General features: G+C 39.0%; 1 protein-coding gene across 1 annotated transcript in view; it reads right to left on the bottom strand.

Annotated features, from left to right (window-relative positions):
* Positions 1–10,592, bottom strand: part of PSD3 (pleckstrin and Sec7 domain containing 3) — a 553,196-nt gene extending 542,604 nt beyond the window's left edge. Inside the window, exons 1-2 of the mRNA XM_047092318.1 lie at positions 10,386–10,592; positions 3,010–3,148 (exon numbers count right to left, since the gene is read on the bottom strand). Of these exons, the coding sequence (XP_046948274.1) occupies positions 3,010–3,148; positions 10,386–10,592 (346 nt within the window). The remainder of the gene's footprint in view (positions 1–3,009; positions 3,149–10,385) is intronic.
* Between the last annotated feature and the right edge of the window lie 16,607 nt (positions 10,593–27,199).

Genomic DNA, 27,199 nt, shown 5'->3' with positions numbered 1-27,199 from the left:
AGACTATTATTATAATTAATGTTGCTTTTAGGGCAGAACTTTTTGCTTTTACAGCCTAAAAATGTTTTTTTTTTTAATCTCAGCCCTAAAATGTTTAAAACAGACCACTAAAAAACAATTTGCATGACCAACTTATTTTTCATTGAAGTTCAATTCATAAAAAGGTTCATTCATGTTAAGAAGCTATTTATAAATGCGCTTAACTCATTGCTTAGAATTACTAACAACTAAGCATTATACTTCAGTGAAAGCTTAAGGGTTTAAAATTATATTTCTCCCATCTCACTTCCAACTCCCCCAATTCTGCCATCCTGAATATCAACATTATTTTAAACTTTGCTATTTTCTATTACAGTAGCTTCATTCATTGATAATTCAGAAATAATGCCTTTCTGAACACTCTGGCATCTGACTTTTAAACTCAGTTATACCAGTCAGGTTTTGGCTACATAAAGATGTATATGAACACATCCTGCCAAGCCCAAGGGGTTTCTCTAAATGAAATCAGGGGGAGAGCTACCTACAGAGAGGAGGCTATGCTCTTCAGCAATCAGCATCCCTATTGGGCCATTCAAAAAAGGACCACAGGCTTTACTGGCAAGGCTTTGTTCTCTCTCATCTCATCACCCTTCTCCTTGGCAAGCACCATGTCCCCTAGTGAAAATGCAATGAAGTTGCCAGAATGACAATTTATTACTCGAGTAGGGCACAAAGTTTAAACTATGCTTAAAAAATTACAGCCTAGAATTATTAAAGAAGCCACATCCTACAAATAGACTTGAAGCTGCAAAATGAAGTAGGAGGTCTTACAGAAAAAATTGTGCAACCCAACAATGCAATAGTCAAGCTGGCAGGATTCTTGAGATAGATGGCAAGTTAAAACATGTGAAGCCAACAGGCTTACTCCTCATTTTGAAACATCTACTGGATGAGCCTCAAGCTTAATACAGTACTTTACTTTATTGTTTAAAGCAACATGTAAACAAAATAAACAGAAGCGTAATGGCAGAGTAAAAGCCATGCGTGGGTTAAACTCCTGGTAATACAACACTTGGTGTTTTCCGTGCCCATGTCTTCCAGAGAGTTTAAGGTACATTAGTAGCATGATCTCATCGATCCTTTCAACACCTTAGGAGAGGAGTATGCAGCAAGTATTCTAATCTCCCTTTTTAAAATGGGGGAAAAAATGTGATGTATAACTTCCCAGGATTACACTGACACACAGTCCTACAGTCAGGGAAACAGTTGACCTGACTCTCAGTAAATGGTAGAATACACTGGGCTATTTTAAAGGAAATGATTCTCATTGAGATAAGATGCATTTCTTAATTAGGCAGCTGTATGCTGTTAACCTTAAAAATAAAACACCAAAAATGGGTTAATTTGGGTATAGCAGAAAACTGCAATTCAGGACACACCAACTGCCATAGCTAAGTCTGGAGAATAAAGGAAAGGAACGCTTTTTCATAGAGAAAAGGAGGGAGTTGGAGGGGCTGTTATAAACAAAAGTCCATTAGAGTAAACTGGGAGTTCAAAGTGTAGTTGCTTTTCATTGGCTGAGTTGTGACAGTGGTTCATAGGCTGGGCTGTTGCAGAGCAAGAAAACCTTTCTTTCTCCATAATAAAGCAGCATGGACTTGCAAGGTACCTTTTTTCTGTCGGCTGGTTCTGTAATTGACAAGTGGTAGGGTGTGAACTCTCCACCTCTGACTTCCCAACACCATTTTTGTTAGGTTTCCCTTTATTAATTTGCACAATTCAATAAACATTGTAAATGGGGTTCCCATTCCACTTCTCACAAGGTTTTTACAATCTATACTACATTGTCAGACAAAGGTAGTTTTTAAAAATGCATACTTCCCCAGACTTTACAGCTTTCAATTATACCCTACAACTGTGCTTCTCAAACAGGGGTATCTTCAAATCCTCAGGGTGACGCAGCAGTGTGCCAAGGGTTCACAAAGTCTCCAGACCAATGGATACATTTTCTTGGAGTTCAGATTGAATAGATGGTCATTCAAAACCTGATTTTTATACTAAAATAAATATATTTTTAATGTAATGCAAAATGGGCATGAAATTTTTAAATGAGTCATAAAAGAAATTATGTCCTTGCAGCATACTGCTTTAGGGTATGCACTCAAGCAAGGTTGAGAGAGGGGTAGAAGGAATGTTACTTTTATTTAAGGGAGATGTTGGAGAAGCTCTGATAAACAGAACTAAGGGATTTAAGAGAGAAATTTATTCCAATCTTCTTGCCTGGCTCCAACTATTCCAGACAAATGGGAATACATCTTTCCATAAAGTCTTTTACTTGGCTTTCTTTTCACATAGGCTCTAAGACCTATCAGAGTGGGATTCTACTTCAAATCTTCTAGAAAAGTATCTTAAGATTACCAGCAGTAGAATGCTATATCCACATTAACCCTAAACAACACTTAGAGTTACTTACTTGTTCACTTAATTATCTTCAGAATGCCTCACACATACCAGGTTCACCTTGCTGAAGTCTTTTAACTATGAGCTGGTCCATAAGATGCCTGGACTCCTCTGGCTCTTAGAACAGTATTCTCTTTAGTATTTCAACAAGAAAGTTAAAAAATAAAGAAAACGCATATGACCATGCAAGTGTTTTTACACTTGATAAAAACATTCACAAACTGCCAAACGACTCGTATGATCAAGTTAGTAACCAAAGGTAAAAGGTACATAAAAGTAACATAAAGGTTAAAAGGAAAATCAACTAACTGGGCAAAAACAGGCGGCTCTCAAAACTTGCTTCCAAATGCATAGAATTAGGGTTAGGTATTGAGGGCCCATTCATATATTCCCAGATGCTATGAGGGTATTTGCTTCCAAAATCCAAGATGTTCAACAAGAGCCTAGTAAAAGATCTAAATCTAAACCACCAACATTAAACTGGTAACTCCTCTGAGGAACTAACTGAGCAACTATGCCCATGGAAGACAAGACATTCATTTCAGCTCCTTAGAACAACTCTAGATTTACCAAAGAACCAGGGTGCAGAAATGCATATCCATGTTCCCACAGTTACTGAAATTGCCAGAGAAGGAAGACCTTCTTGGTTCTCAATTGTTGTGGGGTCCTGAGCCCCTTGGAGAAGGTGGTAAACACAAGGTAACCTTTCCTGATGGGAAACAAAATATTTATGCACACTCACACAAAACACTGTTCACTGCCTCAGGGCAGCCACTGCCCTCAGTTAAAATCATCTTATATTCCACCCAATAACTGAGATTTCCCAACTCAGAAAAACTGCTCCCAAGTCCAATTCTGACTAATTAGGGTACTCAGACATTGAAGAAGAATTCACAAGCAGACCATAAAGTATACTGAAATTTATTTTTAAAAACAGAACTTGTACGTCTAAATGAATTGTACTCATTCAAAGAGTCTCCCTAGGAAACCACACATGTTATTTCAAGAAATCTTGAGCAAATCATTTAGAGTTCCTATTCTGAAATAACCTCCAAAACCAGTTTTCACATCAAGTAAGACAGATTTCCTTACAGACACACTTCATGTCTCACTAAAGAAAAACTGTGTCCCAGCTTGCTGTCACCTGGCCTACAGAGCAAACTTTAAAAGTTGTAAGCTGACTCAAAAGTAAAATCCACCCACAAAAAAATAAAGGTCCATCACCACTGAGGATAATTTTTCAAAATGCAATGGAGTATATAAATGTATTTCCCAAGGAAAAAAAAAACTCCAACAATGTGTTGGGCTACTGGAATATCACAGAAGTAAGTGTACAGCCTTCCAAAATGTCTATAATGAAAAGAATAATATTCTTTTAAATCTTAATGTTTCAATATAAAATTTATTTATTTAATAAACATGCAAAGCGGGGTAGGGGAGGGCACTTAATATTCAGTATGCCTTCCAGAATAGCTTCTTAGTGGGATCCATTTTATTTATTTATTTTTTTAAACAACCAAGTCTTTTATTTTTTATGTAATACCAGTTCCCCAATTACTTTATTATTTTTTATAATATAACTTATTGTCAAACTGGCTAACATTCAGTGTGTACAGTGTACTCTTGGTTTTGGAGTAGAGTTCCGTGGTTCATCGCTTACATACAATACCCAATGCTCATCCCAACAAGTGCCCTCCTCAATGCCCATCACCCATTTTCCCCTCTCCCTCACCTTCCCATCAACCCTCAGTTTGTTCTCTGTATTTAAGAGTCTCTTATGGTTTGGCTCCTTCCCTCTCTGTTATTAACTATTTTTTCCCCTTCTCTTCCCCCATAGTCTTCTGTTAAGTTTCTCAAGTTCCACATATGAGTGAAATCATATGATCCATGTCTTTCTCTGCCTGACTTATTTCACTTAGCACAATATCCTGCAGTTCCATCCACAATGCTGCAAATGGCAGGATTTGATTCTTTCTCATTACCACATAGTATTCGATTGTACATATAAACCGTATCTTCTTTATCCACTCATCAGTTGATGGACATTTAGGCTCTTTCCATAATTTCGCCATAGTTGAAAGCGCTGCTATAAACATTGAGGTACATGTGCCCCTATAAATCAGCACTCCTGTATCCTTTGGATAAATTCCTAGCAGTGCTATTACTGGGTCGCAGGGTAGTTCTATTTTTAATTTTTTGAGGAACCTCCACACTGTTTCCCAGAGCAGCTGCAACAGTTTGCATTCCCACCAATAGTGCAAGAGGTTTCCCGTTTCTCCACATCCGCACCAGCATCTATTTTTGCCTGAGTTGTTAATTTTAGCCAGTCTGACCTTGAGCATCTTTTCATGTGTCTGTTGGCCATCTGGATGTCTTCTTTGAAAAAGTGTCTATTCATGTCTTCTGCTCATTTCTTCACTGGATTATTTGTTTTTCAGGTGTTGAGTTTGGTAAATTCTTTATAGATTTTGGATACTAACCCTTTATCCAATATGTCATTGGTATATATCTTTTCCCATTCCGTCAGTTGCCTTTTAGTTTTTTTTTTTGTTGTTTTTTTTTTAATTTTTTTTTTCAACGTTTATTTATTTTTTTTGGGACAGAGAGAGACAGAGCATGAACGGGGGAGGGGCAGAGAGAGAGGGAGACACAGAATCGGAAACAGGCTCCAGGCTCTGAGCCATCAGCCCAGAGCCCGACGCGGGGCTCGAACTCACGGACCGCGAGATCGTGACCTGGCTGAAGTCGGACGCTTAACCGACTGCGCCACCCAGGCGCCCCTGCCTTTTAGTTTTGTTGACTGTTACATTTGCAGTGCAGAAGTTTTTTTTATCTTGAAGAGGTCCCAACAGTTCATTTTTGCTTTTAATTCCCTTTGCATTGGAGATGTGTCCAGCAAGAAATTGCCGCGGCTGAGGTCAAGCAGTTGCCTGTTTTCTCCTCTAGGGTTTTGATGGCTTCACATTTAGGTCTTTCATCCATTTTGAGTTTATTTTTGTGTATGGTGTAAGAAAGTGCTCTAGTTTCATTCTTCTGCATGTTGCTGTCCAGTTCTCCCAGCACCATTTGCTAAAGAGACTTTTTTCCACCTGATATTCTTTCCTGCTTAGTCAAAAATTAGTTGGCCATACATTTGTGGGTCTAATCCTGGGTTCTCTATTCTATTCCATTGGTCTTTGTGTCTATTTTTGTGCCAAAACCATACTGTCTTGATGATTGCAACTTTGTAATAGAGGCTAAAGTGTGGGATTGTGATGCCTCCTGCTTGGTTTTCTTTTTCAACATTACTTTAGCTATTCGGGGTCTTTTGTGGTTCCATACAAATTTTAGGATTGTATTGTTTGTTCTAGCTTTGAGAAGAATGCTGGTGCAATTTGGATTGGGATTGCATTGAATGGGTAGATTGCTTTGGGTAGTATTGACATTTTAACAATATTTATTCTTCCAATCCATAAGCATGGAATGTTTTTCAATTTCTTTGTATCTTCTTCAATTTCCTTCATAAGCTTTCTATAGTTTTCAGCATACAGATCTTTTACATTTTTGCTTAGGTTTATTTCTAGGTATTTTATCATTCTCGGTGCAATTGTAAATGGGATTGATTTCTTGATTTCTCTTTCTGTTGCTTCATTATTGGCGTATAGAAATGCAACCGATTTCTGTACATTGATTTTGTGACCTGCAACTTTGCTGAATTCATGTATCAGTTCTAGCAGCCTTTTGGTGGAGTCTTTCATGTTTCCCATGTAGAGTATCATGTTGTCTGCGAAGAGTGAAAGTTTAACTTCTTCTTTGCCAATTTGGATGCCTTTGATTTCTTTGTGTTGTCTGATTGCTGAGGCTAGGACTTCCAACACTATGTTAAACAATAGCAGTGAGAGTGGACATCCCTGTCGTGTTCCTGATCTCAGGAGGAAAGTTCTCAGTTTTCCCCATTGAGGATGATATTAGCTGTGAGCTTTTCATATATGGCTTTTATGATCTTTAGGTTTGTTCCTTCTATCTTGACTTTCTTGAGGGTTTTTATTAAGAAAGGATGTTGTACTTTGTCAAATGCTTTTTCTGCATCTATTGACAAGATCATATGGTTCTTATCCTTTCTTTCATTAATATGAAGTATCACATTGTGATTTGTGAATATTGAACCAGCCCTGCAGACCAGGAATGAATCCCACTTGATCATAGTGAGGCATTCTTTTTATATGCTGTTGAATTCGATTTGCTAGTATCTTGATGAGAATTTCTGCATCCATGTTCATCAGGGATACTGGCCTATAAAATTCTCTTTTTTTGTGGGGTCTCTGTCTGATTTGAGAAGCAATATAATGCTGGCCTCCTAGAATGAGTCCAGAAGCTTTCCTTCGGTTTCTATTTTTTTGAACAGCTTGAGAAGGATAGATATTAACTCTGGCAGAATTCCCCTGGGAAGTCATCTGGCCCAGGACTCTCACTTGTTGGGAGATTTTTGTTAACTGATTCAATTTCTTCACCAGTTATGGGTCTGTTCAAATTTTCTATTTCTTCCCGTTTGAGTATTGGTAATGTGTGGGTGTCCAGGAATTTGTCCATTTCTTCCACATTGTCCAGTCTGTTGGCATATAATTTTTCATAGTATTCTCTGATAATTCTTTGTATTTCTGAGGGGTCGGCTGTAGTAAGTCCATTTTCATTGGTGATTTTATCTATTTGGGTCCCCGCTCTTCTCTTTATGAGAAGTCTGGCTAGGGGTTTATCACTTTTGCTTATTTTTTTCAAAAAAACAACTGTTTCATTGATCTATTCTACTGGGTTTTTTTTTTTTTTTGGATTCTATATTGTTTATTTCTGCTGTGAACTTTATTATTTTTCTTCTGCTGCTGGCTTGGTGTATCTTTGCTGTTCTGCTTCTAGTTCCTTTAGGTGTGCTGTTAGATTTTTGTATTTGGGATTTTTTTGTTTCTTGAGATAGGCCTGGTTTGCAATGTATTTTCCTCTTAGGACTGCCTTTGATGCATCCCAAAGGGTTTGGACTGTCATGTTTTCATTTTCATTCGTTTCCATATATTCTTTAATTTCTTCTCTAATTGCCCGGCTGACCCATTCATTCTTTAGTAGGATGTTCTTTAACCTCCATGCATTTAGAGGTTTTCCAAACCTTTTCCTTTGGTTGATTTCAAGTTTCATAGCATTGTGATCTGAAAGTGTGCATGGTATACTCTCAATTCTTTTATATTTATTGAGGGCTGTTTTGTGACCCAGTATCTAATCTATCTTGGAGAATGTTCCATGTGCACTCGGAAAGAATGTGTATTCTGTTGCTTTTGGATGCAAAGTTCTAAATATATCTGTCAAGTCCACCTGGTCCAGCGTATCATTCAAGGCCATTGCTTTCTTTATTGATTTTCTGCCTAGATGAGCTGTCCATCATTGTAAGTGGAGTATTAAGGTCCCCTGCAATTACCACATTCTTATCAGTAAGTCTGCTTACATTTGTGATTGTTTTATATATTTGGGTGCTTCTGAATTGGGTGCATAAACATTTATAATTGTTAGCTCTTCTTGATGGAGATAGACCCTGTCATTATGATATAATGTCTTTATTCATCTCTTGTTATAGCCTTTAGTTTAAAATGTAGTTTGTCTGATATAAGTATGGCTACTTCAGCTTTCTTTTGACTTCTAGTAGCATGATAGATGGTTCTCCTTCCCCTCACTTTCAATCTGAAGGTGTCCTCAAGTCTAAAATGGGTCTCTTGTAGACAGCCAATAGATGGGTCTTATTTTTTAATCCATTCTGATACCCTATGTCTTTTGATTGGAGCATTTACATTCAGTGTTATTACTGAAATATATGGACTTATAGTCATTGGGTATCTGTAGGTTTCATGCTTATAGTGATGTCTCTGGTCCTTTGTGGTCTTTGCAACATCCCACTCACAGAGTCACCCTTAGTTGATGAATTCCTTCAGCTTTTGTTTGGGAAAACTTTATCTCTCCTTCTATTCCAAATGGCAGGCTAGCTGGATAAAGGATTCTTGGCTGCATATTTTTTTCCTATTCAACACATTGAAAATTTCCTGTCACTCCTTTCTGGCCTCCCAAGCCATAAGTAGATAGGTCTGCTATAACCCTATGTGTCTACCTTTGTAGGTTAGGGCCCATTTGTCCCTAGCTGCTTTCAGAATTCTCTTTATCTTGTATTTTGCCAATTTCACTATTATATGTTGTGCAGAAGATTGATTCAAGTTCCGTCTGAAGGGAGTTCTCTGTGCCTCCTGGATTTCAATGTCTGTTTCCTTCCCTAGATTGGGGAAGTTCTCAGCTATGATTTGTTCACATACACCTCATGCCCCTTTTTCTCTCTCTTCTTCTTCTGGAATTCCTATCATACAGACATTATTATGTTTCAATGAATCACGTAGTTCCCTCATTCTCCACTTTGGTCTAGAATTTTTTTATCTTTTTCTTAGCTTCATCTTTTTCCATAATTTTTCTTCTATTTCCCTTAATCTCTCTGCCTCTTCAATCCTCGCTGTCACCACCTCTAGTTTATTTTGCACATCATTTACAGCATTTTTAATTCGTCATGACTATTTTCTTTTAATTTTTTTAAACGTTTATTTATTTTTGAGACAGAGAGAGACAGAGCATGAATGGGGGAGGGTCAGAGAGAGGGAGACACAGAATCTGAAACAGGCTCCAGGCTCTGAGCTGTCAGCACAGAGCCCAACACGGGGCTCAAACTCATGGACCACGAGATCATGACCTGAGCCGAAGTCGGCCGCTTAACTGACTGAGCCACCAAGGCGCCCCTTGTCATGACTATTTTTTAGTTCCTTGATCTCTGCAGCAATAGATTCTCTGTTATCTTCTATGCTTTTTTCAAGCCCAGCGATTAATCTTATGATTATTATTCTAAATTCTTGATCCAATATATTGTTTATCTGTTTTGATCAAGTCTTTTTTTAAAAAAAAATTAATGTTTATTTTTGAGAGAGAGAAAGAGATAGCATGAACAGGGGAGGGGCAGAGAAAGGGAGACACAGAATCTGAAGCAGGCTCCAGGCTCTGAGCTGTCAGCACAGAGCCCAATGCAGGGCTTGAACTCACGAGCCAGATCATGACCTGAACTGAAGTCAGATGCTTAACCGACTGGTGCTACCCAGGTGCCCGTATTGACCAATTCTTTAGCTGTCATTTTGAGGAGAATTCTTCCATTTCATCATTTTGGCTAGTTTTCTGTCCCTTATGTGTTTTAAAAGTTTGTTATGTGTACTGCACTTGTGAGCACTAATATATTAAAGATAGGTCATACACCGTCCAGGGCCTGGGTCTTCAGGAGGTATTTTTTGGAGTGTGTTACTTGCTCTCTATTGTTGTGATTTTGGTTGCTTTATCTCTCTACTCGTAGTGATGTTTTGGGCCCTCCACCAGATGTGCTTCCATTTGTTCTTTGAAGTAGCCCCGGAAAAACAAAACAAAACAAAACAAAAACAACAACAACAACAACAAAACAACGGGTTGGGGGTGGTGTTGGTGGAAGAGGCCTTATCCCATACAAAAAGAGAAATGATAGGAACAGGGAAAATAAAATAAAATTGAGAGGCAGAGAAACTATACGGCTTAATCTGGGGGTTGGGGGGGAGGAGAAAAAAATAAAGAAGGATATATAGAACAGGTATAAAGAGAATAGATTAACTATGTTTAAACAAACTAACAACCAGAAGAACCAGACTAGAGGAGGGAAGAAATAGAAAGGAGAAAAGGAAGAAAAAAACAGTGTGTGTGTGTATATATGTATATACACATACATACATACATACATACATACGTAAAATAAGAATTATCCAAGAATTAAATCAGAAAATGCAAAACCCTTGGGTTCCTTGGAACTGGTGGCAGTGCCAGTCTGGAGGAGGGGTTGTCTGGTTCCTCAGCCTCAATCCCACTCTAGCACAGGTAGTTACCAAGCGTGAAGGGGCGTGGTTTGGTGTAAGGTGGTCCCGCCTCAATTGTGGGCCCTCTGTCAGTTCCCTGAGGCCCCACCTTGGTGGTGATGGGGAGAAAAGTGGCGATACCCCAGTCTCTCCTCCTGGACTGGGTGTCCAAACCACTCTGTTCAGGCAGTCCTCACGGTGCTGCGCAGGAGCAAGTGGGTTGTTTTTTGTCGTCATTCTCCGCACCCCCCCCCCCCCCCCGCCCCCTTGCTCCACAGTCTCTGGCGCCTCTCTGGGGCTTGTCTGGGATTCAAACCCAGACGTCTTAAAGGGTCCCGCTTTGCGCACCCTGTTTCCGGGGAAGTGCCACTCCATCCCACCGATGGAGGGCCTCCTCCCCAGTGCCCTTCAGGTGTGAAAGAGGCAGTGTGTCCCGCTCCAGCAACTCCCGTGCTTCCCTGGCGCTTGGCTGGGATTTAAACCCCAATGTCCTTTGAGCCGTTAAATACCTTCTTCCCACAGCACTGAGGGAGGGGATTGCCTTCTCCCACTGCGGACTGCACCGCTGAGCTAGTTACCTGAGCCCGGGGCTGGCTCCCCTCCTCCCCAGGTGCACCAACTAGGCAGGTGGCCCCAGTCCCGGGAAAGCCCCGCAGTTAGAGATTGGATATTTCTCCGACCGGGGTCTCTGGTTTTTCTCTTGTACAAATATAGTCCTACATTTCCACAGCCTCTCTTTCTCTTCCCTTTGTCTCCCCAAAGAAGGGAATCCCTCCCCTCCATGTCTACACGGCCCATTTTATTTCTCCCAGATAGCAATCACGCGCCTATGGCCCGTCAGGTTGTCCCCGTGGGCCCCTGGAGATGTCTCTGTCACTCTGCAGCCTGGACTCTTAGAATCAAAGTTCTTTGGCCTCAACACTGCTGTGTTTGAGGGACGATTGAACTTCGAGTCCCCCTACTTCTCTGCCATGTTGGATCTCCGGGATCCATTTTAATGATAGCTCTAAGTACTAAGTTACATCACACTCATATATTCTTTTAAAAATCCCTTTCCTACAAATATTCTTTGTTCAAGTGCCCCACAAAGTATACTTTCTTAATGAAATCCTAAAAACAAAACAGATGAATTTAGATTTAAAAATCCATAACACCATGCGAATTTGTGGAATGACCAGAAAAGGTTACAAATTCCTAGTATGGGCAAATTCAGTAATGAAATACAAAGTATCCATGTTTTAGGTCTTGTTAAAAATTAGTTTATACCTATGGCTTTTTATTTGTGTTCATTTTGTTTTATGTTTATTATTTTTGAGAGACAGCAAGAGAGCTGGGGAAGTACAGAGAGAAAGGGAAGGAGACAGAGGATACAAAGCAGGCTCTGCACCAACAGCAGAGAGCCAGATGTGGGGCTCGAACCCACAAACCATGAGATCATGACCTGGGCTGAAGTTGGAAGCTTAATCAACTGAGCCACCCAGGTGCCCCTATTTGTGTCCATTTCTAGAGAGGTCACACTAAACCTTATTTGTTCAAGGTACGGTATTCACAGAAATAGACTAAGCAAGACAAATTTCCCTGAGATTTTTCAACAAGATACTATAAGATCCAATTAAGCAAATGCCCTTGATACTTTCAATGTTCATCTTTAGGAAAATTCATTATCCAAACTGTCATAATATTAGTATCATTAATATCATTAATAGTAGCCTTGGCTGTCGTATCACACTCCACAGTATGAATCCCGAAATCCTGTTACCTTACCTATAATTTAATGTTAATGGGTGTAATTAAAGTAAACCCAAGGATCTTTCAAAATATGAAAGTACTGGTCATAAGGAGTAAATATTGTGAAAGGATAGATTATTATTATGGATTTGCAGATACCACAGACACGTAGTCTCCCTATGAATGGCCCGCAGAGAATTTTTTTAAAACCCTCCAAATTACATATAGCTTTAAGAATTTAAAAAGTTTATTTCTGCTAATAAAATATAAATATATACCCATATTCAAGATAACATTAATTATTTCCTCACTAGTTTTTGAAATGAGAAATAACAATAGGTAAAAGAGAAAAAACAATAACAATATTACAATAACAATAGGTAAAAGAGAAAAAAAACAATAACCCTCATTTACCCTAACATATCCAGTCACTGATAAACCAACTTACCTCATTTTCTTAAATTTATTTGCAACTTGAGCCCTTCCATGGAGCTCTGTTAAAAACTTCAGTGTTCAAACAGATTGAATCCTTCCGTCCAATCAGACACAGCTTTACCTTTTTATAACAATTTCCATATCCTAAATTTCAACATCCTGACATGTTCCCTGCCTCACCACCTTCTTTTAAAAATACTATTACCAGGACACCTGGCTGGCTCAATCGGTAGAGCATGAGACTCTTGATCTCAGGGTCATGAGTTCAAGCCCCACACCAAGTATGGAGCCTACTTAAAAAAATAAAATAAAACAAATAAAAGTACAGTGGGAGAGTGCATTGTGTAGATGGAGGTCTCAGTTCTTAGATTCCCCATGAAAGTGTTATGTGAGGACCCACGCAAATAAAGACAGCCAGAAGGAAAGTAGCAAGCACAAAGCAGTTTGGGTTTATTAAGGACAGTACACTCTCAAGGTGGGAGAGCAGGCAGGCCCAGGGATGGCAGCTGCACCGGGGTCAGGGGTGTCTTTTCTTTTTAGGTTTGCAGAGGTTATGGGCCATAGCTAGGGCAGTCTCCAAGAAGTTGTATTCAATCATCTAAAGGACTCCTCCTACCTGTTGGAAGGGGGAAATTTTGGCCCTACAAGGTATTTTGCCAAAAGGAAAGGAACTGTCAGAGTCATCTTCCCCCATGGGGGGTGGAGGGATCAAAACCACAATGTAAATATATGATCATTATAGGTTACCCTGGGGCAAAGGTGGGAGAGGAAAGCACACTTTCTGCACCTGTGGCTCTAGGTCTGTCAGTCCCAGGGTGTTGGAAGCTGTAAGGCCAAGATGTTAAAAGCCACAAAGTCGGGATGTTGTGCCTTCAGGCTTCTAATGTGTCACCTATTTATTACCGCTTTTGCCTCCAGGTCATGTCTAACTAACTGCCTACGCTATCAGTACCTGCTTTAAAAGAGTCAAAATATAATCCCTGGGGCACCTGGCTGGCTCAGTCAGTAAAGCATCTGACTCTGGATCTGAGGGTTGTGAGTTCAAGCCCCATGTTGGGCATTGTGCTTACTTAAAAAACAAACAACAAATAACTAAATAAATCTTTCCTGGAAGAATACTCTGAAAATTAATCAGTTAAAGATGAGAAGAAATAACTCCTAACTGCCACATAAATAACAATTATACACCCTAGGGAGTATATCCCTTAACTAGTACATACAAACCTCAGATGTGCTTAGGCAGGGATGATTCAACACTAGAATCCTATATCACAACTTGAAAACAGTCAAATAAGGATCTACATGTCTAGGCTCCTGGTTAAAAACAAGAAACTGACTCAGGTTAGTTTAGGCAGAAAAGAAGTTTGTTATTGGCAAGAGTCTGGGGAGTTCCCTGTCTATAGGACGGCTGCAGATGCAGACTCAGACTGGGACCAAGCAGGGCACAGCATAGCCAAGGTCCTAAAACAGAACAGCCCAGCCTACTGTAACGTTGCTGGAGCCACTGCTACTGCCAATACTTCATCACAGTGGATAGTAACCTCCTTCCACCAAGGCTCTGGACCATAGACTGCCAATACAATACCTATCAACCAGCACAGCTGCCTCCAATACTCTAGAGAGGCAAATCGAAAGAACTCAGAGCTCCTTAGAACTCAAATGCCAGAGAAGATCACATGCCCCATCTGATGGCCAGAAGTAGGCCAGGGTAGGCTGAGCCCAGCTTCCCATTAGCCTTTGATTACCACAACAAAAAGAGAACTGAGCACAAAAAAGATAAATATCTGCCACAGGAGGGTCTAAAAGAAATTAGAGTTGTAGGGTACCTTCCAGTTCTAAAACACTATGAAGACTTCAGGTAAATATTTAATGCTTACCACACTAAACAGAGAAGAAGGGTATGAATCTTACTGATACAAATAGTAAGGAATGTACAGCCTATTACCTCAATCTATTTTCATAGAGAATGATCAGATAGAAGCTACTCATTAAAACAAACCAAATATGGTATTCTGCTGTCAATTAAGCTCCTCTTTTATTTATGTATTACAGATTCATTTATCTGTGTATCTTTGGCCTGTGGAAAAGAAGTGGAATTGATTTTTTTCCCAGTGATACTAAGTAAAATATTATTATATTGTTTAAAGCAAATAACAGGAAGGGAGAGGGGAGTCCATGAGAAGCTGTCAAGTGCAGGCACGATAAACATTTTCTGCTATCTAGAGAATACAGGTGTAATCAAAGAGTGGAAGCTACAGAGTCAGATTTTGACTCAACGTACTTGAAGGAATCAAAACACTTGAAGGAATCCAACAATAGAATAATTTCTAATACAAAACAGCAAGCTCCCCACCACTGGAAGTATAGGAGCAGGCTAAGCAGCCAATGTTAGGGGTATAGTGCAGTGTGTTTGTGTCCCTCCCCCTGCCCCCAAAATTTACATTCTGAAACTCTAATCCCAATGTAATGGTTATTTTGAGGTGGGCCTTTGGGAGGTAATTAGGTCACAAGGGTAGAGCCCTCAAGAATGGGATTAGTGGCCCCCAAAAGAAGAGGACAGATTGCTGAGTGGCTCCTTTTCCACTATGTGAAAACACAAAAACAGGACAGCCCTCTGTAAACCAGAAACCAGGCCCTCACTAGAATACGACCATACCAGTGTGATAGGAAAAGATAGGATTCAGTAAGCAGAGACAGAAAGATGAGGACCTGAGGTCCCTGGGTGGGGAAAAACACTTATTTTGGAACAATGCTGGGAGTGCCCTCCTCCCCCTCAGGTTCCCCTCAGGAATTTGACCAAAGACCTAACAAAAAATAAGTAGTAGACCATAAAACATATGACCCACAAGGAATGCTATGGCCATAGACCACCCATCATACAATGGAATTGAGCTAATCAGGAATGGACAACCCAGCACCTAGAGTTGTCAAGCCAGTGAGGGTAGTACCTGATAAGGAAAGAGGGGGAAGGGAAGGAAGGGCTGACCAGAATCTTATAAAACAAGAACCCTTGCCTATAGTCGCGGGCATTCACTTTCAACTGTCCCCTCTCTGTAAAGAGAGTTTTCATACTATTCTTACTTTCTGATTTATACTCTAGTAAACTTTTGCCTGCTGCTCATTTTGTGTCCACCTCTTCATTCTTTGAAGCAGTGAGACAACGAGCCCCAGGTGTTGAGGTAAAAAAAAAATCCTGCAACACCAGCACCCTGAACTGGCACTTCCAAATTCCAGAACTGTGAGAAATGTTTATTGTTTAAGCCATCCAGTCTATGGTAATTTGTTATAACAGCTCAAACTGACCAAAACACACAACATGAAAGCTGCCAGCACTGAGTATTGGGTGGGCTGGTTGGTCCAAAGAGGGTTCTAAACAAAACAAAACAAAACAAAAGGCTGAAATTAACAAGATAAAATTTTGAAATTGCACTACAATATCAACCAGGTATAGGGTGGCACAGACATTACTCTTGGGTATTCAGAGGACTACCTAACACAATCTTATATTCCATTAAGAAGAATAATGTCCAGTACCCAATCTGCTTAGACCACCTGGGAGTCCTGATCTCTTGGGGTTTCCCATTTTAAAAAGGACAATGGTACACTTGGAAGTATCTAGACAGTGATAACAAGGATGGCAAGGCATTGGAAAACTGTCTCAAGAGGAGAACTAAGATAAGATAGGGATGATGATATGAGAAAAGAAAAAGGATCTGTTCAAATCTGCTCAGGCTGCTCAGACAAGATATCACAGACCAAATGGCTTAAGACCCAGCCTCCAGCACTTTCTCACAGTTTTGGAGGCTGGAAGCCCAAGATCAAGGTGCCATAGGGTTGGTTTCTGATGAAGCCTCCCTTCCTGACCTGTAGGTTGCTGCCTTCTCACTATGTCCTCTCAAGGTCTTTTCCTCTGTTTCTCACAAAGAGAAAGCTCTGCTCTCTCTCTTCCTCTTCTTTTTAAGAACATGTGTGCAATAGGATTAGGGCCCCACCCCTATGACTTCATTTACCTTCAATTACCTTCCTAAAGGCTCTATCTCTGAATTTACAGACATGGAGGGTTAGGGCTTCAACATATGAATTCTAGAGGGATTTAAATCAGTCTACAACAAGATCCAATCTTAAGTACATGAATGACTGTGACTGAAAAGGATACTCATTTATTCTTTATTACTCCAGGAGGCAGAATTAGAAACACAGGAGTACTAGAGTTGCACTAGATGAAGTCTAACCTTCTATCAACTCTACTAGCTATTATAAGTATTATTATTAAATTACAGGATATAAATTATTGGGTGCTTCCTACAGACCAAACTTTGTGCTAAACATGATCTCCTTAAAACTTTACATTCACTCTGAGGTAAATACTACTACCATAGTCATTTGTTGTAGTTTATAAATGAGGGTTTGCTCTTCCCCACTGTCACAGTGGCAAAAGGACTAGATCTCAGGTAATCAAACACTAAAGTCACTTACCCAGCTTTTAACCATTACACTGAACAGCCTGTCTAAATTAGTAAGACAGTAAGTACAATCCACCTGAGGAACTCCATTTATCAACAGAAAATCACACAGAAGAAAACTAATACAACCACATTACCAACACTTGTTTATTTTTCTTCCCCCGTACACATTGTCAGAATTCATCTTCAATGCACACTAAGGAGGCAGATATTATTATGCACACTTTACAGATCAGGAAACAGGCTCAGAAAGCTTTCCTCAAACTCATACAGTGAGTAAAATTACCAGGGGTCAGGATTCAAACCAAAATCTAAGCTATTCTTCATGCAAATCTTTCATAACTATAATCTACTCCTGACAGCGCTCTCACTTGGCTCAGGCCCTAAGACTTGATGGACTTCAAAATCCCCTGGAGTTGACCAAATTTCCAGGGAAAGGCCAAATACCATCCAAAGATGCCTTCAAAGGTAAAAGATCCAAGGACAGCAAATCAGGCTTCTGCCACCAAGTCCTGTGGCCTATTTAACAAATATTTATGGGGGGGAGGGGGGCACCTGGGTGGCTCAGTCAGTTAAGCGTCTGACTTAGGCTCAGGTCATGATCTCTCACTCCATGAGTTTGAGACCCACATAGGGCTCTGTGCTGACAGCTCAGAGCCTGGAGCCTGCTTTGGATTCTGTGTCTCCTTCTCTCTCTGCCCCTCCACCTCTCATGCTCACTTTCTCTCTCTTTCTCAAAAATAAATAAACATTAAAAAAAAATTATGGAGCCCCTACAATGTGCTAGTCCCAGGAAACACGTAGAACAGTGAACAAAAGAAAATCCCGCTCACCTAAAGCCTACATTCTAGTGGGGGGTAGACTGAATGAACAAATAAACTTCTAATACATAACATGTCAAGTTAAAAAAAAAAAAAGCACAGAGAATGAAGGGGTAGAGGACTGGGGGCAGAAGATGCAATGGGTACTATTTTAGAACCGGTGGTCAGAAAAGGCTTGAGTTTAAACTGCTGCAAAGGGGCACAGCAGGCCTGCTAGCTATTCCATCCAGCAGGTCCTATAGTCTTGACTACAGTTCAGTGCTTCCTTGCTTTTCACGGGATGAAAGGGTAGACCACAGTGCTAAATGCAAACAGCAGGTTGAAGAGAAAGAAAAATATGAAGTCTTTCTCCCTGACCTCAAGGAAAGCAGTTGTCATGCACTGTTGCCATGGCATTAGGGAAATAGAGAAAGCAGCATTCTAACAGGTGAGTATGAAGAGAAAGCACTAGTGAGGAGACAAAAGGCAAGTAGAGGTAAGCACTCTCCTGGAAGTGTGGGGAAGGGGAAGAGGTCAAAGCTTTTAGGGAAAAGGTCTTTGCTAATCCCTACCCATTTTCTACTCCCCTAATACATTGCAGTTCCTAACTAGAAGAGTTAGCAGAAAAATCAAAATAACACCAAGTTTCTGAAGTACTCTGTATCACATTAGAATATTTCTAAATATTCCTCCAAATTTCATCTTTTTGGTCAAAATGTACCTTAGATTCCAGCCAGCTAACTTAATACCTGATATAAATATGTCTTCTTAAACAAGGTATGGCCCAGACGTGGAAGGTACATAGTTAGAGTGAAAGAAACATGTGCTACAAGGTCAGGCAGAACAGGGTTTATATCCTATTTCTGCCATTTACAACTGTGGGACCCTGGATAAGTTCCTTGGCCTATCTAAGCCTTTTGTTCTTTATCTGTAAGATTAAAACAGAAGGATTAAAGACTGATTTATAACTGTATAAAGGTATAAAGGCTGACTTATCATTGTAAGTTAATAGATACTCATTCCCTAGCTTTAAACAGTTCCAGTATCTTTGGGGCGCCTGGGTGGCGCAGTCGGTTAAGCGTCCGACTTCAGCCAGGTCATGATCTTGCGGTCCGTGAGTTCGAGCCCCGCGTCAGGCTCTGGGCTGATGGCTCAGAGCCTGGAGCCTGTTTCCGATTCTGTGTCTCTCTCTCTCTCTGCCCCTCCCCCATTCATGCTCTGTCTCTCTCTGTCCCAAAAAATAAATAAACGTTGGAAAAAAAAAATTTTAAACAGTTCCAGTATCTTTAACTTCTACTTTAGTATCACCTCTGATGGGAAGATGAGGCATTTCATGCCACTGGTAGATAAAATTGAAAAATTACACATAAAGTCAAAATCTTCCTTAATGCATGAATAGGCAATTCAAGAAAAAATACCAACTCCTAATAAACATATGGAAAATATCTAAATCTTAACTCATAACCAGAGGAGTACATATTAGCCAAGTAATATCATCAGTTATGGGGACACAGGTACTGTATCATGTAATGCTGGCCAACATACATATGATCTTTCCAGAGAGAAATAACAATATGAATCAAAACCTTAAAAATATGTATTCTCTTCCATCTACCATTTATGCTTGTAAGAAATTTCCCAAGAAAATATTACGTGGATGTTCTTGACAGCACTGCAACAAAAAACTAAAAGCAAAAGACTGACGATTCAAATAAATTACAATATCTCCATATAATGGAAAACATAAAGTCACTAAAAATGCTTATCTTGGGGGGCACTTGGGTGGCTCAGTCAGTTGAGTGACTGACTCTTAATTTAAGCTCAGGTCATGGTCCCAGGGTCATGGGATCAACCCCTGCATAGGGCTCCATGCTGAGCGTGCAGCCTGCTTAAGTTCTCTCTCTCTCTCTCTCTCTCTCTCTCTCTCTCTCTCCCCCTCTGCCCTTCTCCCCATTCATTCTATAAGTTAATAAATAAAGCTCATGTTGGAAAAACACTTACAGTGCATATGAAATTTGAAGGGCTAAAAAACAAATGTTTTAAGAAGAACTGCTTATGAAAATGGACCCCATCTTACACCATACATAAAAAAATAAACTCAAAATGGATTAAAGACTTAAACGTAAGACCTGAAATCATAAAACTCCTATAAGAACACACAGGCCCTGACATCAGCCTTGGCACTGATATTTTTGGATTTGACACCAAAAGCAAAGGCAACAAAGGCAAAAATAAACAAGTGTGACTACATCAAACTAAAAAGCTTCTGCAAAGGAAAGAAAACCATCAACAAAATGAAAAGGCAACCCACAAAAATGAGAGAAACTATTTGCATATCATGTACCTGTTAGTACTCAATATCCAAAAAACATAAAGAAATACCAGTCAATAGCAAAGGAACAATCTAATTAAAAACTGGGCAGAGGAAGTAAATAGATATGTTTCCAAAGAAGATATCCCAATGGCCAACAAATACATAAAAGATGCTCAACATCACTAGTCATCAAGGAATGCAAGTAAAACCCACATTCTGATATCACCTCACAACTTATATAAACAGCAATCATCAAAAAGCCAAGAGGTAACAAGTGTTGGTGAGGATGTGGAGAAAAGAGAATACTTACTTATGCACTGCTGGTGGGAATGTAAATTGTAGCCACTAAGGAACACAGTATGGAGATTTCTTAAAAAGTTAAAAATCCACCAATCCTAATTCTGGGTATGTATCCAAAGGAAATGTAAACAGTATATGGAAGAAACATCTGCATTCCCATGTTCACTGCAGTATTATTCACAATAGCCAAGATATGTTAACAACGTAAGTATCTATCAGTGGATAAGTGGATAAAGAAGATGTGGTGCTTATGTATATTTATACATATATATTATGCACATTATGTATGTTACATATAAATATTTATAAACATATGAATGTTATATATGTACATATAATATATATAATACATACATGCACAATTATATAACTTTATTTATAAAAATATGTATAAAATTCAGCCATGAGAAAAAAGAAATTCTGTCATTTCCAACAACACGATGGATCTTGAGGATATTATGCTAAGTGAGATAAGCCAGAAAGAGAAAGACAAATACTGCATAGTATCACTTATATGTGCAATCTAAAAACAAAACACAAACTCATTTTTATTAAAATAATATTTAATATTATGTAAATAAATGTACACAGAAAGCCTTTAGATATACATTAAAATGTTATCAGTTGTTTCTTTAGGAGGTAGACTATAGATTAATTTATATTTTTTTTCCTTTGCTTTCCCTATTTTCTTATTTTCCTAAAATGAACACATACTACTGTGTAACAGGAACATACCAACTGTCATAATTTATTTATATATACAGCCTACAAAGGAAGGGGCCAAACTGAGAGTCTTACAATGATGTAACCAGAAATGGACTTTAGAGTACAAACAAATGAAGAGCACACACTTTCCTGAGAATCTGGAAGTCAGATATTACAATAATACCAAAAGAAACAACTGATCATCAGTAGCTAAGACTGCCATGCTCAATTGGGCCAGGCTCCCTGCTGACTTCAGGGAGTTATTCAGGGATTTAAGGACCTAAATCTGGCACCAGGTAAATGCCATAGGCTTGATAAGAAGTCCAGAGGGCATCATGGGCAAAATTAAAAACCAGCACCGCACACCCACACACAGTTTCCACACTTGTCCCACAGCAGGAAATCCATAACAGACCTTGAGTAAACTAGGAAAGAATACCTGAAACACTCAAAATACCTTTGAAAATTAGTTTGCATTGTGACTTTTCTTAAAACGTCAAACCCTAACCAAGCAAGGAAAATCAAATGATTTTGCTCAAATGTGAAAGTAGAAAAGGAAATGTGAGGGTATACTCTTGCTAAGATTTGAAAAAACAGAAATCTGACAAATTATCAGCCACATAAGTTTCAATTTGCCTCTTCTCCTTCTCATCTCTATAAACCCTGAGACAGCTAGCTCTATACTCACTGGACCAGCCAGCCTCAGTCAGCTCAAGGTGGGGTTTACACTGAAGGCTTATGTTCCTAGATCCCCACTGCTGCCAGTCTGCGCTCTCCTCACGCTTCAGATCACTGCTTTACTTCCCACTTCTGAGAAGCAGCAAAGCCAGCACACTTTTTTCTTACCATCCTCCCTGCCTCTCCTCTTCTCAATCCCTGTTTCTCATCTCTCTCGCTGATAGTGACTCTTCCTGTCAACCTCTCCCCCTTCCTAGTTCCTGCTAGAGTTAGCGATATAACTTCAGTCTAGTCCTCCCACCACTGTGGGCCTATTTTCTCATCTGGAGGATGAGAGGATGACAAGAGATTTAACATCCTTTCCCTGCTTTAAAATTATGTGATTTCATGACAGACAAACAGATCACTAAACAGAAGAACCACCAGGACGTTGAGGGCAAGAAGCATATGTCCATTTTTACTTTATTTCCAAATAAATGTTTCCAAAATGTCTACTGTAAAAATAGTATATTCAGGGGTGCCTGGGTAGCTCAGTCAGTTGGGCGTCTGACTTCAGCTCAGGTCATGATCTCACGGATTTTGAGTTCAAGCCCCATGTCAGGCTCTGTGCTGACAGCTCAGAGCCTGGAGCCTGCTTCTGATCTGTGTCCCTCTCTCACTCTGCCCCTCTCCCGCTCAAGCTCTGTCTCTCTCTCTCTCTCTCTCTCTCAAAAATAAATAAAACATTAAAAAAAAAGATTTAAAAAAGTATATTCAACTAGATCCTGGCTCCATATTCTAATTTTTATACACTGTGATTAAAAACAGAATGTCTAGCTTTGCCTTTGAATTCTGTAATTCTTTCCATTCATAATGAGTAGTTTTTACATGAAGTCAACTGAGTTTTGTATCGAGCAGTACATTCTTAGTCAACAAGAGAACTTCAGGCATTTGGACTAACAGAATCAAAAGTAACTTTCACTCCAAAGAAATAAATTACTGTTTTGGTATGTTCTACCCAATATTTCTTCTAAGAAAAATATTTTATTATTTTATTATTAATATTTATTACAGCTTTTTATGAGCAAAGTATTTATTCTGATATTAAATAAGTCATGCTTTTCAAAATATAAAAGAACACCATTTTTTGGATGTTAATTTCTTTTTTTAATTTTATTTTAATTCCAATGTGTTAACATATAGTGTTATATTAGTTTCAGGTGTGCAATATAGTGATTCAACAATTCTATACATTATTCAGTGCTCATCATAAGTGTACTTTTAACCTCCTTCACCTATTTCACCCATCCCTCCCCCATCCCAAAAGAATACTCTTCTACCTGTAAAGTATATTTATGAAAAAGTAGGTCATTAGGTTCTTTATTGTGTAAATAAGTGGTTTTTGTTTTTTTCTGTGCTATAGAAACAAACCTCCAAAGCATTGAGCAGTACAATACCCTTATGCAGAAGTCAGATTTAACCTTGACTGAATTAATTAGGAGATATTTATTATATACTTATATATGTTTTAGCAGGTATTATGGATAAGTGAAAACTATAACAAGATCCTTTACATCTCACATGGAAATCAAATGTATCCACATGATAAATACCAGGCAAGGTATTTATATTTACGTATGCCAATTACTACCATATGTCAAAAACTACATGAATCACTAGGGATGTGAATAAAACTCCACCTCTGCCATAAAGGTCTCACAAGCCAGTAAGGAGCCAGTCCTCATAACCCAGATACAACTAACCTGCCAGCTCCCAGCACGACCATTGCACTTACAGCAGGAAGTCCAGTACCCTTCCCAAGAAGGTGACAGCTTGTGGACTACAAGGAGAGGTAACGAGATGGGGGTATATTATTTCATGGTCACTACTTGTCATTTCTCATATTGTGGGAATCAATAAAGTAAAAGCAGCATCTTGTTTGGTTGGTTGATTTTTATCAGTCTGACAATCTTTGTCTTTAATTTAGTCCATACACATTTAATGTAATTATAAATATATTTGGGTTTACATCTACCATCTTATTTTGTGCTAGTTATCCCATCTATTTTAACCTCCTTTCTTGCCTCTGTGCCCTTGCAAGTATGGAAGCTGTATGCTCTGTTTCTATACCTTTGTTATCCCAGAAATTACAATAAAACATAAAGTTAATCAATTCTTTTACTCTTATGTCTGATCTTAAAACACTTTTACACTATTTACACCCTTCACCACTTCTATTCTCAATTCAAAATACTGAGCTTCAGTCATAATGGATTTATATGCAGTTCCCTGAACAACTTACTCAGCCTCTCATCTCAGCCTTTGCACTTGGCTGCTCCTTCTAACTAGAATGTCACCCATCTTCTCCTCACACCTCCTTCCCAGTCTGGCTTAACCCTGCTCACCTCTCAGCCCTGAGCTTCTCGGGGAGTTCTTTCTGACCTCACAGTAAGTTCACTTGGCTACATTTGTCTTCCCTCCTACTAGCCATCAAGCACTAACATTCAAGGACTGTTTTAACACTAAACTCCAACAGATAAGGGCCTACCTGGATTACTTGCTAAACCCTCAGCACCACATTATGGGTGTTCAATAAACATGTGATGAACAAATGAGTGAACACAAAGTTTCAAAACATACAAAAATCAGGATGGAAACAAACCAGGCCACCAATTACCCAAAATGATAAACGAAGTCCACTCATTACAGAACAAAAAGACCTACCTTGGTGAATAAGACTGAAGGCCATGGTGCCAGATGAAAAATTCAAACCTAGATGCTACTACTTATTATTGGACAAGGTACTTAACTGCCCTGTGACTTTAAAAAATGAGGACAATCATAAAACAACCTCATTAGGTTGTTGTAAGGAATAAATTAGCTAATACTTGAGAAGTACTTAGAGCATTTTTTCTTAAGATTCTGTGTGTACATTTACAATAGGGGCTGAAAATCTAGTTGTTAAATAGCAAAATTTAACTAACACTGTTATTAGGGGGCATCTGGGTGGCTCAGTTGGTTAAGCATCCAACTCTTGGTTTCAGCTCAGGTCATATTTCACAGTTCCTGATATTGAGCCCCACGTTGGACTCTGTGCAGAAAGCATGGCGCCTGCTTTGGATTCTCTCTCTTCCTCTTTCTCTGCAACTCCCCTGCTTGTGCTGTCTCTATCTCTCTCAAAATAAATAAATAAACATTAAAAACAATAACTGTTATTAGGCCCTTTTTTAAAACCTGGTTACCATACATTAAAATAACTTCCTGTAATGTCTTTAAGATACAGATTTATAACCCATAAAGACAACATCACTGTAATTGAATACTGGAAAACAATCAACATGAATCATCAAAAAAAAGTTGAACATTAAGTACATGCATTTAAAATATATAAAAGGGGGGCGCCTGGGTGGCGCAGTCGGTTAAGCGTCCGACTTCAGCCAGGTCACGATCTCACGGTCCGTGAGTTCGAGCCCCGCGTCGGGCTCTGGGCTGATGGCTCAGAGCTTGGAGCCTGTTTCCGATTCTGTGTCTCCCTCTCTCTCTGCCCCTCCCCCGTTCATGCTCTGTCTCTCTCTGTCCCAAAAATAAATAAACGTTGAAAAAAAAAAATTAAAAAAAAAAAACAAATAAAATATATAAAAGGGAATAATAACATTTTTTAAAAATTCCAGGGGCGCCTGGGTGGCGCAGTCGGTTAAGCGTCCGACTTCAGCCAGGTCGCGATCTCGCGGTCCGTGAGTTCGAGCCCCGCGTCAGGCTCTGGGCTGATGGCTCAGAGCCTGGAGCCTGTTTCCGATTCTGTGTCTCCCTCTCTCTCTGCCCCTCCCCCGTTCATGCTCTGTCTCTCTCTGTCCCAAAAATAAAAAATAAACGTTGAAAAAAAAAAAAAAAATTCCATAAAAAAATGGTCTAAAGGAACCATCTGACCTTTTTAAGGAACATGTTTCAATGTTTTAAATGTAATAAATTTATAAGTTTTATTATAATTGCTTAATTGTAGCTATAGAAGATATTGAGTTTTCAAAATTTCTGCACTATCCAAAAATATTATCCAAATAATGTAATCAATATTCATTATTATCCCATACAATAGATAAAATATTTTAAACAGTTGTTTTTTTTTTTTGGATTTCTTTTCTCTCTAAATATTTAAGTATTAGAATGATGTATTTTAGTACCATGAAATGTCTCCAAATCAATTCTAATTATCTGTTCCTGATTTTGGGTGGCAAGTCACTCTATAACCTTTTCTATTTTTTCCTAGAAACCAATCAAATATTTCCTAATTAGTTTGATTTTAATGGATATCTTGTGACTGAGTTAATAATATTATGTTACAATCATTTAATCAAGCTTTTCTATTGATAATCCACCTCATTTTATTACCCAAAATTCTATTTAGAAACTAAGATTCCCATTGTGTCTCAAATTCCTAGGCCACAAGATGCTGGGTAGCAGAGCAACAAGTCTTTAAAATCCTCAATTGATAAAGAGGTTCATTAACTCTGACTGACTGTGAAAGGTCACACTGAACTGGGAAGGTTTTATTTTAAAAAGAATTATCTGGGGGGCACCTGGGTGGCTCGGTTGGTTGACTAACAGACTCATGATTTTGGCTCAGGTCACGATCCTAGGGTTCTGGGATCGAATCCCATGTTGGGCTCCACGTGGAACATGGAGCCTGCTTAGGATTGATATTCTCTCTCTCTCTCTCTCTCTCTCTCTCTCTCTCCCCTCTCCCCTCTGTTCATGCTCACTCATGCGCTCTCTCTCAGAAAAAAAAAATTTTTTTTCTGATACTTTCACATACATAGAGATGGAGCACCTCTACATTACCAGTAAAGGTTCTTGGAGAAACCACATTAATAAATAGATAAAAATGAGAATTAGAATTTCAATTATAAAATAAACAAAGGCACCTAAAAATAGCTTTATTTTCCCCTTTGGTGTTTAGGTTTTTACTTGTTTCTGTTTTACTTTGTTTTTGCTACCAGGTATAGAGTATTTCGTGACTAAGTAGCACCTTGCTTACATGGATTTTCTCATTTAATCCTCAGAACACTCCTGCAAGGTTGGTATTATTACTCCATTATATACTATAAAATACTCTCAAAAGATTCAAAAAGGTCTGTCTGGCTCTTCACCTCACTACAGATTTTCATAAAGCCTACCAGCTCTTACCTAAGGTAAGGTGAATGTCAAATCAACACAAAATGTTCACTGTTTGAAAAAGATCTCACAAGCATGTTTTAATAGTGCTCTATTTCATTTATCTGATTGGTATATATGTTACTAATGCTGTTTTTGAAGAATTAAACATACTTTACTTATTGCTGAATGCCCCTAAAAGATTCTTTAAACCCAGTGGACCTACTTCAGCCATTAAGAGAGCATGTAAGAGAAGACTAAAATAAGCCAGGAGTGAGAAAATGAGGTAATGTT

This window comes from Lynx rufus, unplaced genomic scaffold, assembly GCF_022079265.1.
Source record: "Lynx rufus isolate CCGP_SWC_20201006 ecotype Redwood Valley unplaced genomic scaffold, mLynRuf1.p SCAF_3, whole genome shotgun sequence".
In the NCBI taxonomy this organism is placed as follows: Eukaryota; Metazoa; Chordata; class Mammalia; order Carnivora; family Felidae; genus Lynx; species Lynx rufus.
Note: the sequence above shows the minus strand (reverse complement) of the source record. Positions and strands in the feature narration are given on the sequence as shown.